At 36.6% G+C, this 20,927-nt stretch overlaps 1 protein-coding gene across 7 annotated transcripts in view; it reads right to left on the bottom strand.

Moving 5' to 3' along the window:
• The window catches only part of PCNX1 (pecanex 1), a 91,181-nt gene that overhangs the window by 47,957 nt on the left and 22,297 nt on the right, over positions 1-20,927 (bottom strand). For 3 of the 7 annotated variants that reach the window (XM_065685932.1, XM_065685934.1, XM_065685937.1), the window contains one exon: positions 10,555-10,687. The exons of 2 other annotated variants lie outside the window; for them this stretch is intronic. In XM_065685932.1, the coding sequence (XP_065542004.1) occupies positions 10,555-10,687 (133 nt within the window). Of the gene's footprint in view, positions 1-5,677; positions 5,863-10,554; positions 10,688-20,927 lie in introns of all 7 variants that reach the window. 2 more of the 7 variants (XM_065685931.1, XM_065685933.1) reach the window with 2 other exon arrangements.

Here is a 20,927-nt window from a genome sequence, read left to right as displayed (position 1 = left end):
AGGTTTTAATGGAGTGCTTTAGAATCACAGAATCTTAGAATAGTTCGGGCTGGAAAGGACCTTATGATCATCTAGTTCCAACCCCCCTGCCATGGGCAGGGACACCCCACACTAAACCATGCCACCCAAAGCTTTGTCCAACCTGGCCTTGAACACTGCCAGGGATGGAGCATTCACAACCTCCCTGGGCAGCCCATTCCAGTGCCTCACCACCCTATCATGAAAGAATTTCTTCCTTATAGTCCAATCTAAGTTAAGTAACTTTTTGGGTTTTCATGCATAGCGCAGTAAACAGTTGTAACTGTTTAGAATTTAAACTACAGCAAGACATTAGGAATCTTCCTTACCACAACTAATAACCAACCTTAAGTGAAACATAAGGTCTCTTGACTGCAGTGGTAAAAAACTAATTTCAACAGCAAACATGAAGGCATTAGAGAACGCATTTCAGATTCTAGTCAGGACAAAATTACACATAAATTATGGGAAAAAATCATCTGGGCAAACAGTCCTCAGGAATCCTTAGAATTAAACTGTCAGATTTTAAAATTAATGAAACTCTAGTCACAGAAGTTAGAATATGCTACTTTCAAAATATATCTTTGAATCTGTCAAAATTTACAGCAGCAATACAAATACAGCAAGTACTCCTCAGCTGTGGTGGGATAAAACAAACCTGGTTAAGGTTAATAGAGAGGTTGCAAACAGACAGAACACTTAATTCCAGTTTTGCTTTTTATTTTTTTATTTTTTTTTACACAAGCTGCAAAACAGGACACAGGTTTTACCACACTTGTAATTCACTCCCCTACTTTATATGGGCTCCCTATTACAAGTTAGCTGTCAAGACAGGCATGGCTTCTCAAGAAAACAAAGTTGCCTGCCCCTTTTTTGCTTTTCCTTTGATGCCTTTTTTTTATGTTTGTTTGTGGCTTGTTTTGTTTTCCCAATCAAAAGGCTCACTGGAAAAACCTCAACTCATCCAGAGTAGAAAAGATGATAGGCCTGTTCAGTACTACTGAGGATGCAAATCCTAGGGTACGACTGGATATTCTATGGCTGAGCTCTGAAGTCCCATCAATTAAATAATTTTTAAACTGTGAGATAACAGCAGCTTCCTCACAGCAGTCAAACTCAAATGAAGCTTCTCAATGCTCACGAGACTCAGTATCTATGGATACACCTAGCAGTTCTAATTACCTTAGTCATTTTCTGTCCCTCCCATTCCTAGCTTTCCCACAGTGCTCTGAAGAAGCTTAAAGTTTTTCCTTTCTCCTCTGAGGACTGTTATTGTGAACAAATGGCAGAGTCAAAAGTTTACTTTACAACTGAAGAAATACAGCCAATAGCATGTTTATCCACTAAACAGAAATGCTTGTAACTCGCCTCTGCCCCCAAAGTGAGGGCTGTGAATTCTTAGCAAATTTAAGTCCCCAAATAATATTCTCTTTGGATCGGGCAACAGAAATAACAAAACAAATTCATGCATACTCAGGCACACAAATCCAAAATGCATCTTCATTCTGACATGAAAAGACAAATGCACTTCCTTTGAAACAAGTTTTTTTGTTTCAAAAGACAAAAATCTCATCACCAAGTCCAGAGACAACCACATAAGAGTTCACATTGTATGAACTGGTGTACCCACAATTATAGGAATCAATGAAAGCAAGAGGCTGATGAGCTTACACAGATGAAACCTGGAAGGCAACTGCTCAGGATCCAAATAAAATGGTGCTCTGATGGTTTCTTCAGCTAAGCTACTTTCAGCATGTTTCCTACTTTTCCATCTAATAAATACTACTTTGTTTCAAACCTCTCAAACTAGTTTTGAATGTTGCTAGCAGTTGACATGGTGAAGTCTACATCATCATTAGATCAAGATACAGCCATCTACTACTTGTAACAATAGCTTTGAAATCCTAGTCAGCCAACCCAAAGCCATCAGAACTGGAATACCCTGTAGTTTGCAAAGCACTATCATGTCTAAAGATCAAAATTTTACCTTCAGCTGTAGTATGAAAACTGAAGAGTTTTCAGTCAGAACACTTAAGTTACTGTATTTGACAGACTTCATATAGAAATATAAAGTTACAAACTATGCAGAATTCCACAAACTACAACAGGGATAGCTTCCATAGGAACAATGTGAAGTATTTTCTACCTGCAGCTTGGAAAATACTCCCCCATCTGTCCCAAATAAATTATGTCTACTTACTTATAAAAAGGTATTGAGGAACTGATTCTAAATTGTTTTTTATCTAATAAGTAATCAGTGTATATATTTATCTTTAGAGAAAATGTTTTTGTCTTTAAGACCATCCAACTGCTTTCATCAGTTAAAATATTTCAATAAATCTGAAAGATTATTGCTTGCATAAAAGTGACACAATCCAAAGCTCAACACAGCAAGGTAACTGTATTGTAGAACTGCAGATGACCGGTTCTCTTTGATCACAAACCCAGTATTCCTTAGATTAAAAAGAAAATAAAAATAAAATAAAATAATCAGCTAGCTGAGGACAAGAGGCTGTTTTCACCCCAGTTTCAGAAACAGGGCATCTGTTCTAGTGACTCAGTACATGGATTCCTAACTACCTGACAAGTTCTTAACAGCCCTCACTGCAAGGACTGAAAAGTCCCACCCTTCACCTATGTGTCTCAAGAATCAGTTATCACTGAGAATAAAAGACACTAGCACTGCCACACTGTGCTCTGAAGACAGCCATTCACTTCAAGTCACAGTATACATTCTGTTGCTTGCTGGATTCCTATTATATTAATTTTGCCTATAAGCATAGCACTTGGTTTGCCACCTTTCCTTTCTGTCCTGCATTCCTCCTATGATTTATTTCATGCTTACTGCTCCACAATAAGCTTCTTTTCCATCATTTTAAGTTCCTTCCCCCTCGCCCCTCATAAAATAGCAATGTAATTAATAAAAATCTTTCTACTTCAAGCCTGGAAGACTAAAGATAATGCCTCAAAACATCTCTTGCCTTATTCTCAGGACAACATTCAGTTGGAGACAACCACACAGTTATCAGATGGGATGTAGGACAGGCATGATAGATTAAGCGTCACCCTTTGTAAAATAAGCCACAAGAATCAAGTTGACACAAACTTTTAACACAAGCAAAAAAAATAACATTGTGCATCTTGTTAAAAACTGCAGCTTGACATCCAACATGTAAGTGGAGAAAGAGTAGAAGCAGATACTGCATTGGTGCACAAAAAAAACAGAAGTCCTAAATGTGGGGGCTTTTAATGTAAATTAACACATGCCCTGTTTGTCTTCCAGAAAAACTGGAAAACGCTAATAGAATTTCATTAAGAAAATAATTTCTCACATGCACTGTACAGAGACACATAGCAGTATCTGCTGCATGTCACTGGTTATCTCCTGTTCCTGGAAATCAGGTTTGGTTTCCATATCTTTTCTCCAGCCTCTATTTTTTACCCTGGGTAGTTGCAGTGATTTCTACAGTGACAAGAAATTAGCCGTATTGCCTGCATTGCTCTGATCACAGAGTAAAAGTTAGAGAAAACCCAAAACTGCTACCCTCCACCACCTCCAAGTCACACACAATCTACAGTAAAGTAAAAGGGGTTTTCTTTCACTGTGAGGTTTTTTGGGGCAACACAGCAAAAAACAACGGGAAACAGCAATAGTGTTCATCCCTGACTGACAATAACAAAAATCCAGCCCAAAACAAAACCCAAAAAAGCCATATACCAGTTACAAGGAAAGATACTCTGTTGTCAAGCCTGACAAAGGAATCATGCCTGTGAAAGTCTGCACCAACTGCCAACTACTTTAACAAAAGGTAATACTTGTCACACAAAGCCTGTGACACAAACTAGAAAATTTTCCTAAAGTAGTAAAACCAGATGTTGCCTGGAATGGCTGCTTGCACTCATGGAAGGTTTCTAAACAGATGGTCAAAACTTCGAATCAGAAATAAATGCCTACTATACATCATATTTTTAACTGATCAGACCCTGGAAGTTTTGTGCCTCCCAAATGCTATGTGCTGCCCCCGTAACTATGAACACAGTACAGACAAAATTTCAGCAGAACTCATATATACAGATTTCTGAATACATTCCAATGTATACCAACTGCAATGAATATGCCTTTTTAGAGAGCCTGAACATAATGCTGAATGTCTTAAGTGTCCACTTTGATTACTACATCACAGTATAAATTCTCAAGTAACTCAAGACTTATCCAGATTGTGTATTAAATCTTGAATTCTATAAAACTTGACTTTACGTTCTAGGTTAAAGAGAACCAAATCCTTAAATACAGTAATGGTAGCTTTAAGAATAATTCTCAACATTAACCTTGGCAGATATAGCCTGTATTGCTGAATTTCAGAGTTATATTCCAATACTTCAAACAAGTGTCCATATTATATAAAGAAATTCGCACTTTCGTGTGATAAGCTTTCATACTTCATAGACACATACAAGACTTGAGATAGAAGTTTCAAATCTTCTATCTAGTAGCACCATAATCAGATTGCATATATCACATCTGTTAAGTTTCATAAAACATCTCAGAGATTGTCAGGGTTATTTTCAGTTTTGCTTATATTCAGTGTTTCCTTATACTGCAGCTAGATGGTACAGATGAATGGCAGCTTGTTAGCCAAACTCATATTTATAGGGGTACCGCAGCCTGACAACTCTTATGTCTTCCCCACTAGTCGAGTTACATGGCAATTTCACTTATCTTTCAGTACAGTATGGAATAAGAAGTATTTTGTCAGTGTTCTGAGCTAACCTATACTTTTAGGTTACTACAGCTGACAGGTACTCGAAATACCGTCACTAATAACTGTCAAAGATATCCATTTTAATAATTTGAAGAAGAATTCCATATCAGTGCTGAAATCATCAGTAATTCAGGCCATTAACAAAAAGTTGCCAAGATCCCTGCAGGAGCTTTACCACATCTGTCCCCAAGTTACTGTGCCACAGGAGATCAGTCACTTCTTCTGATCATCTTAGCTTCCTTCTCCCCAGCATTTTTAATAGCTACATAGAAGTTAAAAAATAGTTAAGAATACTACATAAAACCATGAAGAACTAAGGGGCACTGTAAGGTTCCATAAAATCATGATATTTGATTTAAGAAAGAGTCCAGAGTTTTCTTCCAATCTCAAGCTCCTAAATTAAAGCGTAGAGAAAAAATAAAGCACTCATTCACACAATGACTTCTTTTTCTGAACAGCAGCTAAGCAAGACTTATCTGAAAAGAAAAAATAAAATAAAAATATCGAGAATTCCTAGGAACTGCAACAAGTATTTTTTTTTTTCAGAAACCAGAGGATCCCCAAAGTTGGTCACAATCTCTGCTCAACTACCTGTGACAACTCAAAAACACTTATGCATTACACGTGTTAAATCATTCAAGTCATGAAAGCTCTCACAGTATCACTACTCGTAACTATGCATCCTCAGAGCATTTCTCATCGAGCATGTGTTAAACAAAGTACCTGGAAAGGTGACTGTGAAAGGCAAGGAATTTATGAGCAATATGGCCTTCTAAGAAACACAGCTATGAGATTCAACATCAGAGCTAAGCTCAGCTGCCTTTCCCCACGTTATTACCAACACATGTGCCGCATTACAACTTCCATGTCACCAAGGTTACATAAGGCCTGCATACCAAGTTCATCGTGCAAACTGCTACCACCTACAGCAGATGCAGCGGCATGTGATGCTTCTAAGTGGACACTCCCATTTCTCACCAGCAAGGAGGCGCTAGCGCTGAGCACAGCTGCCTGGGAAGGGGAGCGGGACTGCACTCTGACCTGGGAGGAGGGCTGCTGGCCTTGCTGACCATCTTGAAGGCTACGAGAAAACACGGATTGGGGACACATTACCGGGAAGAAGAGGAAAATAGCTAGAAGTGAAGCAAAACAAGACTTTTTTAATTTAAAGAGGAAAACTTGCAGCAGTATAACATTAAGAAACCACTTACTAGGGTTAGGATAACCCATGAATTCCATACAACAGTATTTGGACACTAGTTACATCAGTAATCTAGAGATACAGATCTTATCTTACTTCTTAGAAGCAGTACTGCTAACATCTCCCCAAATAACCATAAGGCAGTATACTCTTTCAAAGCCTTAATTTGTGGGAGGTAAAGCAAATTACTGGTTCTTAGTCCAGTTGTAGACTAACCTGAAGTATCACCTACACACAACAGTGACTATCCCAGTCTTCTCATGAAGTTAGAGACTTCTTTTGCTCATTTAGCCTACCTGATCAGCTCTTTAATTGGCTTTGGGGTTTTTTTGGTCACAATAACATCATCTTCTTGCTACTAATCTGCACTCTAACTAGAGTCTTTAAACTTTGTCAGTAGCCACAAACTACTACCACAGACCTAGTAGATGACTGTAGTTAAAGCATTTGAATTCAGAAACCTATCGAATGTTTATAAAACTTCTTCCAATTAATGATTTATTAAGTCTATTTGAAGTTCTTTTGACAACACAGCAAGAACTTCATTAATCAGTATTATTACTGCAAAGAAGTTCTTCTATACTCATACATACTTGCACCTAAAAACAGGTTTTAAAAGCCAGCTTGGGCTCCAGAAAATGTGTAAGTTTACAGCCACATGAATTGACAATGCTTGAAAATGTTAGTTCTCCTCTTCACAGCCTTCTCATTGCAAAACTATTTTATAGAGCTATTTTTTAATAGCTTGTTTAATATTAAACATGGCAAAGTATCAGAAAACATGACATTTACACTTGTCTATATCACATCCTACTTTGCAAGACTAGCATTTTTTTATCCTTCATTTTGTTCATTTAAGTAAGCTACATGCCACAGTCAGTAGCTGTGGGACACAATGAAATTAAATTTTTTAGACAAAAGAATGTACACTTTAAAAAGACTATGGAAAATATCTTAAACACTTTTCAAAAGAGTGTCATCCGGCGCTTTTAAGATGTCACTATTTACAGCATGATGCTACAATTGCAGGTGAGGCAACTGAAAAGGTAGGATCCTACTAAGCGCTGAGGTGTTACATCAAATGTACTTGTTTTCAACAATATTTTCTAGAGCACATACTTTTCATCTACTGCAAAACAAAAGGATTTAAGAATAGGTCTTCAGAAAAGCTCATGCAAAATAAAGCAGGCATGCACACAGCTCATTAAGTAAAAAAATGCAATTCATTATTTATTCTACTATAACATATCTTAATCTGAACTTTAAATTCAGTGTTTTGCTGCTGTATGCAAGGCTCTCAGTAAGCTACATGGCAACAAAAGCCCTAAGGAAGATCATGTATGTGCCAGCCTTCATTGTGTCCCTCCAGTATTATCAGCAACACCAAAACAATACTGCTTTCCCTTTAGTAGCTATGCATCAAAAGGTATATTCAAAGTTGCCCTTTCAGTGGTTATCCATCTGTCACAACAACAAACCCAAAACAGGCATTAACAGATTGCACCGATTTGTAAAAGATAAATCCTCTGCCTGATTAGTTAATTATAAAACCCAAATTCTGCTTTGGACAATCACTTAAAAGATAGTCCTCATATCAGACACACATGCATACACCATTGGCTACATAGGATGCATACTTAAAGTACCCAAAACACTGTTGACATGTAGGCAGGACAGAAGCAGGGGTGGTTGGTTGTTTTGTGGTGGGTTTGGATTTTTTTTTTGTTTTGTTTTTTTTTTTTTTAAGGTGCCCAGCAAAGTACTCTTGTGTCTAATTTGGCATCAGAACAGAATTTACTAGATCAGGTTTTACGTTAAGTGTCTACCATTGCCAAACATACATGCATATAACACCATTGTTTCTTCTACTAAACATTCCACAGAGGAAATGAAAATTAATAGCAATAATGGGTAGGAAATATTTAAAAAAGCAAAATTCAGGTTGAACTCCACAGGTTCTAAAGCAACATCCTCACAACATCCAATATTATACCAGAGTTAGAGATTAGGAAATGAAGGTTTTGCTGGCAAGAATACAAAAGGAGTAATATCAAGGCAACAAAATATGGGTGAATCTAACACTGTTAGAAGTTTATACATCTGAAAGCACATGGATTAGCAATATTAGGAACCAGACCGAGGCAGCTCACCACTAGCATACACAAGCAATGCCAGTACAGTTGCAGTGATACTTGGTGATAGCTGGAAGAAAAAAAAAAAAAACAAAAACACAAACCAAAAAACAAACCCCACAAACACCCAAAAAGAAAACCCCTCTTCTTCTGTATTTCAGATTTCTTCCTTATGCACATTATTCTGATCTTTAAGGGTTTCTTCCTCCAGCAACACATACAATTTACACTAAAATTAGGCTACCCATATAAAGAAAAGCTTTCAGACTATTCATCTAGAAATCTAACAGTAATACATACAATGTTTCAGATATATTCCACAGTTGGCAGTTTATTGGTAGTTTAAGTGGAATTTATGTCAAACAAATCTGAAAGCACTCTGGTTTGGCTGGACTACAGCAATTTAACTCCACCCCAAAGGACACACATTTAGCATCACAAACAATGCTTTGAGAAAACTGACCTCACTAAGTATTCAATTCTGAGCATATGTTTACAATACATGTATTTTTATTAATGTGCCATTATGTCAGAGAAAGTTTTCTTTGGATTTTTATATTTAGAAAGTAACGAATACAGATAACCGGAAGATACATAGAGAAAATACAAGTATTTGATCCACTCTTTCACCCTTGCACATCCTGTCTGATTAAAAAGTTGCTTTCATCAACTTCAGTTTCCTCATGACCTCACAATCAAGTCCAGTTTAAGCCATAGGAACCCTAATGACTGCAGTAGTGTGTAAAAAATAAGGCAGCTGTAAGCTTCAGTTTAAAACAGTCCTTTATTTAAAACAGTCCTTTATTTACCCTACTTCCTACCTATGAACAAGAAAACTCATTGTTTTCTGGCTAATGCACAGTTCAGGATTTATGATTTGTCTGAACAGCCTCTTATGAAAGAATACACAAAACTATACTAATACTACCCAAAACTATACTAATACTACCCTGCTTTAATAAAAAAAAACAAAAACCCAGAAAAAAAAAAAAACCACCTCCAAACAAAAAAACCACCTATGGAAAACATCAGAAGCAAGTTCAACAGAGAATCAGCAAGTGATCTAAGAGAGTGCAGTTTTAGCATCCCGCACCATGAAGTAAATCACTAACTTAAAGTTGAACAAGCCAGGTTCAGCAACACGACCAAATTATGTGAAACGATGTGATTGCTGCTACATACTATGCTATCTACTAGAACCATAGCTAGGTAGTTTCAGTACTTGATGTGCCAGAAGTAAACCTTTCATTTGTTTGATTTTAGGCATTATTCCTGCAACCCTCCTGCCTGAGGAAATCTTACAAACTTAGTCCTTTGTTATTTCAGTGGTGACACAGAAATGAAACAATTCCTTACCCATCCCCTATTATATTTTCATTTGCTGAGTTTCTATAGCTTTTTCTAGTAAAAAAATTATACTAGTATTCCTGAAACATAAAGACAGACTGCTATTTATTTAAGATAGCTCAGCATATGGAAAGATCATTAGGAATATGCAACAAATACAATTATTCCTTTGTATTCATCATATAACTGAAAGAATTATTTTGATATATTTGGGGGGTGTGTTCCTTCCTCTACAGGCAATGTTCTGCTAGCCAGATCCCCTAACACTGTGGGCAACCACAGGATTGAAAGTTTTAAAAAGCAAGCTTACAAACTTACTGTGGTTGCTCCTTTTACTGCTGTCAAGCTCACAGACCAGAGTCACTGTATGTAACATATCACTAGGCTCAGTATTGTTAACAAATGTGCCAGTGAAGGTTGGAACTCCTGGGATACATATATACGGTATATTTTACATATCTCTAAGGCATGCAAAGTGCCACATGACTACATTTCATACTGTGTATTCTATAGAAAAGGCATCACTATTACTTCATTATGTCCCTTTTGCTGTAAAAAGCTGCAGGATGTACATAAAACAGTTCACCTGTATTTTAGATTTGGAACCTCTGTAGGAGCACTTTAGCTCTTTATAATGTTCTGCTTTTGTTATCATGCTTCTCTCTCACTATCTACAGATGTGAAAAGTGATTACAGTCCTAGTCCCCAAAGCATACTTTGTTAAAGGAAAGAAAACCAAAAGGAGGAGAGGTGCATAGTATTTTCTTGAGTTTTTCCTCCTTGCTTAAAGTAAAAGTTTCTGAAGTTTTGACGGAAAAAAAACACTGAGTCCAGGTTTGTTAGCATTAGTTCTTTTTGTTATCAATCTGTAATCAGCTGTAACACGTTAGAGTCTGGCTATCCTGCTCATTTTGAAAATAGTGCCACATACACATGCAAAATTCAACAAGCCCACAGTGACATGCAGTGACAGCTCAAGGAGGTTATGGTGGGGAAGGAAGTAAAAAGTGCGTTGCTGGCAACACTGGTGGGTATGGGGAGAAGTGGTCTGCTGCATGCATGCTAAATATGGTGGAACATTTAGATACCCTACCTGAGGGGTGATCCGATGAGCAATGTAGGAGGGGTAGGGTTACTCCCTGCATTGTGCCGGCGTCGTACTGCCTGACGCCTAAATGTGCTGCGTTCACGACGAAATGTGACAGTCTCCTCGCTGGCTTGTGCTGCTGCATCAAGACAGACTTTAGGTCAAATAAGAACCCATCCTAATTATGTACACAGTAACTTAAGTCTCCTTCCTTCCCCCTGACCCTCCCCAAGTTAATGAACTTGACTTGCAACAACAGAAGTAGCTTAGACACTATTTGAATAACCTGACTCAAGGCAGGATCACAACACACAATTATTAATAAGAATCTGGATGGTTGGGGGGTGAGGTGTGTTCTTGAGTTTACAGTTCATTTCCCTCCTACCCCACATCCAAATAGACAGGTTGCAAAAAAGTTAGATATCCCAAATCTCCTCCATTTACACAAGGCAGGAAGAGACAAGACTAACATCATCTCTATCTCATTTAATAGATAATTAATGGAGAAGCCTAAAGGACAAGAAAGGTTGTCTGCCACTCCTCACCATAATACTCTCTCCTCAATTTTACAATTTCTGCCAAACAGGTAGCATTGAGGTTAACCTCATAAAACCTCCTCAGGGGACAAAATAGCAAGTTGCTTTTTCCTCATAAGCACCAAGGGACACATATTGCTCATTTTAGACTAAGTTACACCATTATTTGGAGGAGCAGGGGGTTGTGATTAAGTATTTGTAGTTTTGTTATTTCAACTCCCCAACCACAAAGAAAAGCTTTTGTCAACTTATACAGCAACACTGTAAAACATTTGCATGTACCCCAGGGAGTCCAAGATTTTTCCACAGACTGACCCTTAAATCTATGTGTGTTCCCTAAACTTCAGTCTGAACAACTTCAGCTCTGTACCGCTTCAGGGTGTGTCTATAGTCTGAGTCTTCCTCCTGAACCAAGGAAGCTACTACCCAATTTGAACGCAGAGCACTGGAGAGCTCAAATGAATGGGTCAGAGAAAATAGGTTTTGGCAGGCAAGTGAAGTAAGAGGAGAAGGGAAAAAAAAAACAAACAACCAAAACCAAAACAACCAAACCACACTTGACATGAAATCAGTGCAAAAGTAGAATCACAATCGAAGTGGAAGTCACAACTTGGTAGCCAAGAAGCCTGTTACTAAAGTGAGAAAACCAAGGACTGTGTCAAGCCAAAATAAAAAAAACCCAAAGCACTAAAGCAGCAGTTATTTTTTTATGGCACAAAGATCACAGGCAGAGTGATCCATGTTTGCTTTAGTGCATTTCAAGTCACAATATTCTTATTATTAAGCTTTCAAAACTTGCCAGCAAAGACTAATGCTGGTCTACAGGGAATAGCAACCTACTACTGCTGCTGTGTATTACTGCCATTGCTCAGAAAATAAAGGCTGCATGGAACAAGAGTAATTCCACCCATGAAACAGAGGTTATTAAGTGAATACTGCATATGAAACTTCAATCCATAGTTTGCTTTAAGAGCTAAGAAGCTACATGAAGACCAATATCATACTTTAAGACCAATGTTAAAGTTACAAGCACTTCATTACCAAAATACCAAAAGTTAAGGACATCCTGAATTCAGTCCTCTGTTTTCTGGAAAACTCTGGGATAGCACACTTTCTTCTTACTCCAACAACTGTTTTTGTTATTCTAAGAAAGAGGGGATAATAATTCTCTTTCAGTGTATTTCAGAAAGAAATCAAGGTATTTCTCTTCTGGTTCAGTATGCAGCTTTTTATGCTTTGTTTTAATATACAACCTAACCTAATTTCTTCAAGGATTTCTTTATAGCTCTCATATTTAAAGTACTGGGAAAGACAATATGAATCCTCACTTTAAGCTATCCCACAAAAGGTCAGAACAGCCGACTAATTCTGGTTGCCAACTTGTAAAGATGAATTTTCCAGTGCATACATCAGCATTTAAAAATTCACATATTCAGAATGCAGCTTCCACAGACTTCAGATGCAAAAGCAACTCCACACATTTCTGCTAATCAGGCCACTGTTAAACACCACAAAATAAAGAACAGCCAATAGCCTTAACTGAAATGTAACCTACTTAATTACCATTAGGATGGTAAACATCAGCATTACATCTTAATTACCATTTGCAACTACTTAGCAGCAACGGCATTCAAGAGCAGTTCTTCAAGGCAGCATACTTAACACTGACAATGTTTGTTTTTCTTTTGATGCCCTTTATTCAGTGAACATCACCTTCTGCAATAACTGAAGCCCAGATTATGAAAACACTAGAGGTCCTTCCTACATAGCTCCAATTCATCCCTAAAGCAAGCCTTCCTCAAGCACTGACTGAGGCAGTGTCCTGTGAGAAAAATAAGGATATAATATTTGAAGATTTTAAAAAATAAAAATCAATTCACATACACTTGCAGATTACATTCAAGGCTGCACAGGCAAACAGTTATGTCATTTGGTAGATTATTATTTTTACTTTAACCTTTAAAAAAATGTAAAATCAAAGTAAATATTAAATAGTAGATATTAATGTAGATTTCTATCTGATCTACCAAGGAATTTTTGATTTATCTTTTCATTCAGTGCATACCATCTACATATGCTCTTCCTGAATACAGGTGGTAGAATTTAGGATCTAAGCAAGTTTAAGTTCTTCTGAAAAGACTGCAGTGCTTTTCAGCCCTACAAACTCCAGCCTGTTAATGTTATGCAATGTCTCAAAAAGATACATATTTAAACCACAACGAAGTAAATAAAAGCTCCTAAATTACTCTCTGTCATGCTGTGAAAGCAGTTTAATCATGAAGGAAATAGCTTTAATATAACTAAACTTTCTTTAATGTTTACAAAGTAACAATGTTTTCACCTTTAAAACCACACAAATAAAAGTATTCCTGTACAGAGACAGTTACAATGTATCTTTAGACTATCACTCACACTTCTCTCGTGCTACTTAACTACCACTTACTCTAGACTCCAAAAAGGTTAAGATCCAACATCAAAACCCATGTACAAAATCCACATCTAAAGATAACACAGGTTATACTTCTACAGTTCCTGCTTACTTTAAGTAGATCAGGAAAAGGTGACAAGCCTTTCAGCTTACAGTGTTTGTTGAAGTCTGTTTTGGTTTTCTGTTTAATCCTGCCTGGACTTTTATGTTAAGACACTACATTAATATCAAGTTTAAGCATAAATTTCTTCTGCACATTGTCACATGAGTTTGAGCCCTCAACATTACCTGTCCTCGGGAACAAAAAAAAGGGCACTTTGAACTTCAAATGCAAAAGTTAGAAACACAAACCTGCTTCCCAAAGATTAGTAAGAGATGGAGACATAATGGCAACTTTGTAGCAAAGTTAACCCTCCTACAACTACTCCTAGATATAATAAATCTAACCTCAAAGAGGAAACAATTTGACTTTTGTATTTGTTAATGGAACTGTGCATATGAACACATTTATTTAAATTAACTCTTTTTCTTCCCCCTTTCACTACACTGAGTGGAAAAAAGCCAAATTAGCAATTACAAACCTGAAAAGTCACAAGGGTACTATTTCATCATCATGTCTGGAATGTTACTTTCCTAATTGAAGGACTAAAATTTATTGGAGAGAAAATTCTACAACAACAAATAATTCACATCCTTTGCCAAATGGCTGGAAGCATCTGAACACAGGTTGAACTATGCTGCCCTCAGGTTATGCCTTTCCAAAGTTTCTCACTGTACTACACAAGTGGTTTTGATGTAAGCTTCTGCAGTTCAAAGTTTTAAACAGAAATGAAGACCCAAAGTTTTACACTACAAGTACACAATCTCTCTACAACAACTAGCTTTAAGAAACATACAATAGAAATACTTACTTTCAAACAGAAACATTTATACATACAAGCCAAAACATTTACATCATCACCCCCTATGTACCACTGCTTCTAAGCCAAACTTTTAAGACAGAAACTGAGGAAGCACAAGATTAAAAAGCAGAATTTCCAAGTTTTATTGCATCAACAAATCCCATTTAATTTTTTTCTAGATAAAAATTATAAACCTGGTACCTCAGATAAGTTATTGCCAAGTAAGAAGATTGCTTGAAAGATGTAGTACAGAGGTAATACAGAGGTAAAGTATCCACATGGAAAACCAGAGTTCTCAGGATAAAAACTGCAAACTTCAGTCTGACTAAAAAGCAAGCCAAGAAACCAACAACACACACACAGTGGAAACGGTGTTGTTCACTCTTCTCAGGAAAGGGGAGTAAGGGGAAGTTAGAAACAAACATTAGGAAGCCTAAATGGTTTTGAACATTAGTCAGGTTAAGCACAGTTAAACGGGCATGGAACCTAACTCATGCTTGGACATGCCAATTCTCTCCCTGTCAGATGGGAAATTTTAGTCCAACTATTTTCAACCACTGGTAATGACAAACATTACAAACTCTCGATGAAATCCAAAATTAATAGTTTATGGCACACACATTACATATAAGCAATAAAATCTGTCTTCCAACATTGACAATACTTTGCCAAACCAAATAGCTGAAATTTTGTTCTGTATTGAGTATCTCACTTGAGTTCAAAACCTGAGAAAAGCCACAGTCCACATGCATTTATGGATTAATACCACCACTCTCCTCATGGTTTATGCATTTGTAGTTTATTCTCATGTGCCCTAACACTTAAGATACCCAAGTAGAAAGGAGGAATCAATTTAGTTTGTATCTTCAGTTTACAGTTATTAATTACCATGGATTATGTACCATCATAAGTCCTACAACTTTTACTTCTCTGATGGAAAAGCAAAGCATTGGCTTGTGGTGTTATAACTTAGCATGGACATGTAATGAAAAAATACCACTAATACCCTTTTCTGAAGAATGGAGATGTGGGCAGCAAAGGAGAAACAATGAAGAATACAGCTGAAAAAGATACAGAGATAAAAACTTTTGACAGAAAACAGGGCAGAGGGAAATGGCACACAATTTAGGAAGGAAAGCTCGACACACACACAAGAAGAGAAAAACAAGGGAAGTAAACTCCAAGAATTCAGTGTTGTGGTTGAACGTCTGAAGAAAACAAGTTTGAGACTAGGCCAGAGGAGTATTTACAATTACATCAAAACAGTCACTGCAACAACCCCAAAAGCAAAACACTATTCAAGCAGGGAATAAGCAGGACAATGAAACTACTTGGTTTGAATTCAAACCAAACATTTTTACAAACCAGCTTGATAGACCAACTTCTATACTAATGCCAAAGATAAAACTAGGAAGCCCTGGTTATTCTACTTCACTGTAATTCCCACTTGAATTATTTCACATTTAAAAAACACTAGGTGTTACACGGACTTCTTGAATACAATGCTGATGGACTTGCTGTCAAAGAGCTAAAGCTATGACCTAACCTGATCTCCTGGGCAATTCAGTCCCTAAATCCAGGGATTTGGCCATCTATCACTGCTAGTATGTTCATATAGCAGGCAAAAGTTCAGAACCTACATAAATCTTTCTGAAACTTAATTCTGACTTTGTATTCAGATTTATTCACCTTTAAGGAAAAGATGGTTTAATCTTGGAACACACAGCCTTTCCAGCATAAGTGGTATTCTATGTATCATACACAGAAAGTCATGTTTGCTTTGAATGAGTTTCTATTAACTAAAACTCCAAGTGTTAATTAGTAGCCAACTCTGATATATGCTGGAGTTACATCTCAGCTACATTTGGCAGCAATGTGAGCACTTCCATTACAGTTCAGAAAGCTCTAAGAACTATCTCTCAGCTCTATGACTAACAGCAAATCCAACTACAAAGGAGCATGAAACAAAGTGGCTTATAAACTGAAGTTACCAGACGTAGCTTCATTGACACCAAGCATTAAAATTGTTTATTCAACTCCTGTTTGAGATGAATACTTGGCAAATCTCTGAACACCACATACTACTACTCAACAACACTGAACCATTCTTTCCAAACTAAGTAAAAATAGTGAGAAGTAGTTGCACAAACATTACCAATCCAAGCCATTTAAATAACTTACAGCAATGTAAAGCATTTTAAAAGAGTTACCACTGATTTCTTGAGAGGCTTGAGAGAATTTAAGCAGGGTCAGATTTTACAGAAATTTTACAAAGTTTTACCCAGCAGAAAACCAAACAATCACATAAAGTGTATTTCGCTTAATTTTAAATTCCTGGTATACGCTGTCACGCTTTGGTATGCATTTCTATCAAGTACCCTGAATTTCTCTTAAGCAGCCCTGCAGAAGTTTAGGTAGAGTATCTACTACTCTGTAGGTGACACAATAAAGGAGCACATTTCCACCAAGTGACAGAAGGCCTCTTACCACAAGTACTTAGAACTTTTTGCCAAGCAATTACACACATCCCTGGCTCTTAACAGCCACAGTGTGAGTTGGGACAAAACTTGAGGTGTTTGTTTGTTCCCCATCACCACCTTTATGGAACTACAAAATATCAGGAAGATAGTAATTACATTGGTCATAAGTTATCTAATGAAAGCCCCTGAGTCATCCATAAACACTAGAAAGGGAGTAAACCAGCCAGGATAGAGTCCCCATACAAAATACTAAAACTGCATATAGCTTTAGTAAGTAGTGATTAACAATTAAGAGATAGATGCAAGATTCATTCCAAGTGCTATTTCACTGTTAGTTCCAAAACTGAAGAATTCCATTTCGGCCTCGCACATCACTCCTAATGCTGCTGACATCTCTAAGTGTTCAATGGCAACACCTCACCTCTACTGAGGTGACAAGATTTCCTAAGGCAGAGGTAACTCCGTAAAACTTAACCTTTGCACATAAAAGCTGAGACAGAACAGCCTTATGCTTTCAAAGACAGATACTGGGAAGGACTAACATGAAAATGCTTGAACCAAATGCCATTTACAACACCGATAATTAAAATCTAAAAATCAAGTAATGGAATACAGTCGTTTGATTCCAATAGGAAAGAGGTCTTTTCTTCTGGCCAATCTGCTTTATATGATGCAGTTACAGGAGAGCTCCTGCTGAACACATGAACAGAGATAGCGAACATACACAACACCAGATTACAGTACCTTTATATGGTTTTCAGTTTCTACCATTTCTGAATTCTTCGAGAATTTAATTTCTCATGCAAAACTGTTTGATTTAGCAGTTTGAATGTAAATGGATAAGACTCCCAGAAAACAAGACCAGAAGGCCCATCTTCCATAACTGTATTAATTTCTACCTGCAGAAAACAAACTAAAGCCAACAAAAGCATTGAAGAGCTCTACAATAGGCAAAACAGTGTCTGTTAATCACACACAACATGAGCATAGCAGGAAAGAAGTGATACATTTCTAACAGCTGACATAACCATTGGCTGCATAGCAGAGAACATAACTGTACTTTTGAGAGGATACTGTCTAATGATTACAGGCAGATACACTAAGCACAGATGTACAAATACATGCAGACTGAAGATTAACAGGTTTCCATGTGCCATATGAAGCAAGATTGTAATCCAAGCTCACGAACCCTATTTTGCCTGCCTGTAGAGATGCTGCAAACCACAAACCACGAAGGAACAGTACAAGCTTTACTTCAACATCACTATGCAATGCACAGAAGAAAAAAAAAATGCATTATATTACATGCAGTTTTATTTACAAAAGGCTATGTAATTCAAGATCTTAAAGTCAATAGAGAAACATTAAATCATAACAAACTATAAAAGAAGACTAGCAACTTAGAGTGCATCTTCTACAGTTAAACAGAACCAGGGAGAACACTTGATTTTTCAGGTCAGCTAGAGTTTTACAAAACATCACTGTGTCATAGATGGGATTAAACTGGGTTTTTTTTTTTAAGTCTTTACTAACAGCAGTCTAGGAATAGCACACATCTGACAGAAGCCAGGCACAGGAGAATATCAAGGTAGTATTTCTGAAATACTACTGGACATCTAGGCAAACTTTTAGACACTTAAACAACTTGATTTAACCCATAACTCAATTCACTAGCTACTTTTAGAGACTGAGTTACAAAAAAAGGATAACAGTTCTAAGACATCTTCCGTTTTTCTGTATACATCCATCACATGTATTTAATAACAGAATTTTCAAGTGCTGTTTGTCTGCATTTTAACAAACTGCAATTTCTATTCAAATGCACAAGTTATCTTGTAAAAAGTGAGTCATCCACCACTTCCTGGCATAGTAAGATGGAAGTGAAACTGCTAAGCTGTATCTGCTTTGTACAAGATTACCAAAGGCCATATCTATTACGAAACACTACAGCAGTTAGACAAACAAGTAAAAATGTACTTTGTAGTTTACTCCCTGAAGATTTAAAGATAAAATTAAGTTACAATTACCGATTCAAGTCCTATTTGAAAAACAGAAACTGAAAGCTGCTACCTGAAAAAAAGGAGCCTGTATTAATAGGAGTCTTTTGGTGCATCTATTAACTGCTTCCAAAAGTTATAAGCAATCACAGAAATAAATATTAATATAAAATAATCCTTTTGGCATGAGGCTGGACAAGACAACTTCTAAAAGTCCCATCCACCCAATATCCTCTGATCTTAAGAAAATCTGAACCAAGTTTATTCCATAAATGCATTTGCTTTATGTAAATAACATAATTTTTTTCAAATAATTTCTATACACATACACATTTATGATACATATTACACTGAAAACACTCCCAAAAGGTGAGGACAACTCAATAATGAGAAATACTGAATAAAAATCAACTTAGACTATAAAAAGCTAAAACATTTCCTTTGATCTCTATTAGTTACAGGTTAGGCCTAAGAAGAAAGCTACAATAAAGTTATAGCTGTTACAAAACTTGCAATATAAACTATAAATTTGGGGGTAAAAGCCTCCCTCCCTTCCCTCCCCCCTAAAAAACAAAAAACACACAAACAATCAAGCCTCCACAAAAGAAAAAACAGTAGAAATGAAGGACAACATGAAGGAATTATTCGGACTGATGATGAACAGATAAATTCAGCAGATTACTGGCTTGATGCTAGATATGACTGCATAAATATTTAAGCAATGCTAAAGAACAGTGATGGCTTTTGGTCTGCTTTCAAAAACACAGAATGACATTAGTTTCTTATAATCATAAATGAAACATCCTATTGGTAATAAAAACCGTAAGATACAGCAAGTGTTACTAATCATATCATGTCATCAAATCTCACAAATTAGTATTCAGATTGCTTCTTAAGTCAGCCTGAAACCCATAGGCAAGTAATACCTGGGTCCTTGCCATTTATTAAAGATACTAACAATTTCAAAATGATCATTATGTAAACAAAGTTTGAAGGGGAAACTGAATAGTCCAGCAAGACTGACAGGGAGACTTTACTGCTTAAGTTGTAGATTTCTATCTTCAAGACTGCTTTTAAGCATGTTAGGGATGGTGTTTCCCACCATTTCACTCTTTAAAAGAGGAATCAAAGTATTTGGCAATATATAGCATCAGTCATGCACCAATTCTTTCAGACTACTGGCAACTGGTGAGCACATATAAACTGACATATTCTGTAAGGTAAAGTAGATTAATTCTCCTTTGAATATAAGCAGAAAATCTTAACCGTTTTAAACTAATAACACTAACCAAAACAAAATTAAGTAATTTAAAATCTGCTAAGGAGAGCAGAGTCAGAACAGTAAATACATAAATCAGACCTTTTATTTGTCAAATTACTCTCAGTAGACATAAAGGGGACCTATCACTTTAACAAAGCTTAATAATAGTATATTAAATGTTTAGCTTGAAGAGTTAGTACAAAGAGCAATCTGAACTCTTTCATTACAGCTACTGTAACTCTGTTTCTACAAATAACAGAAAGTACCAATATATGCTTTTATTTAAGTGAAGGCATCTAAATAGGCCTGAACTAATTATAAACCAGTCAAATTTGATCCATAATTAATACACTGAACTTCAGTATAAAATGCTATTCCCCCCCTAAAAAAAAAAAAAAGAATTAATTGTACTGATTTTTAGATTTAGATCTTATGTCAGTGGGGAAAGAGCTATTGATCATCTCTCATCTCACTGTGAGCTGGAATCCTCTCAAGATGGAAGAGTTACTACACTTTGCTTAGGCAGTCTAAATAGCAAAGACAGTAAACTTGCTACAAGTTCTTTAAAAGATCTGTCTTGATCTAAAATAGTTTCATGAAGCATTTGTGTGCTTAGCTAACAAGATCCAGATTATATGGTACGTATTTCCTCCTCAAACAATCCCAAAAGTCAGAATAAGGTAATTAGCAATATCATATGCTCTGAAAAATATTTTAAAACCACTAATCGTCCATGACACAAAAAGCCTTCTAGTTAAGGCACTTGATATGGCTA

This window comes from Lathamus discolor, chromosome 6 (genome assembly GCF_037157495.1).
Source record: "Lathamus discolor isolate bLatDis1 chromosome 6, bLatDis1.hap1, whole genome shotgun sequence".
Classification (NCBI taxonomy): Eukaryota; Metazoa; Chordata; class Aves; order Psittaciformes; family Psittacidae; genus Lathamus; species Lathamus discolor.
Note: the sequence above shows the minus strand (reverse complement) of the source record. Positions and strands in the feature narration are given on the sequence as shown.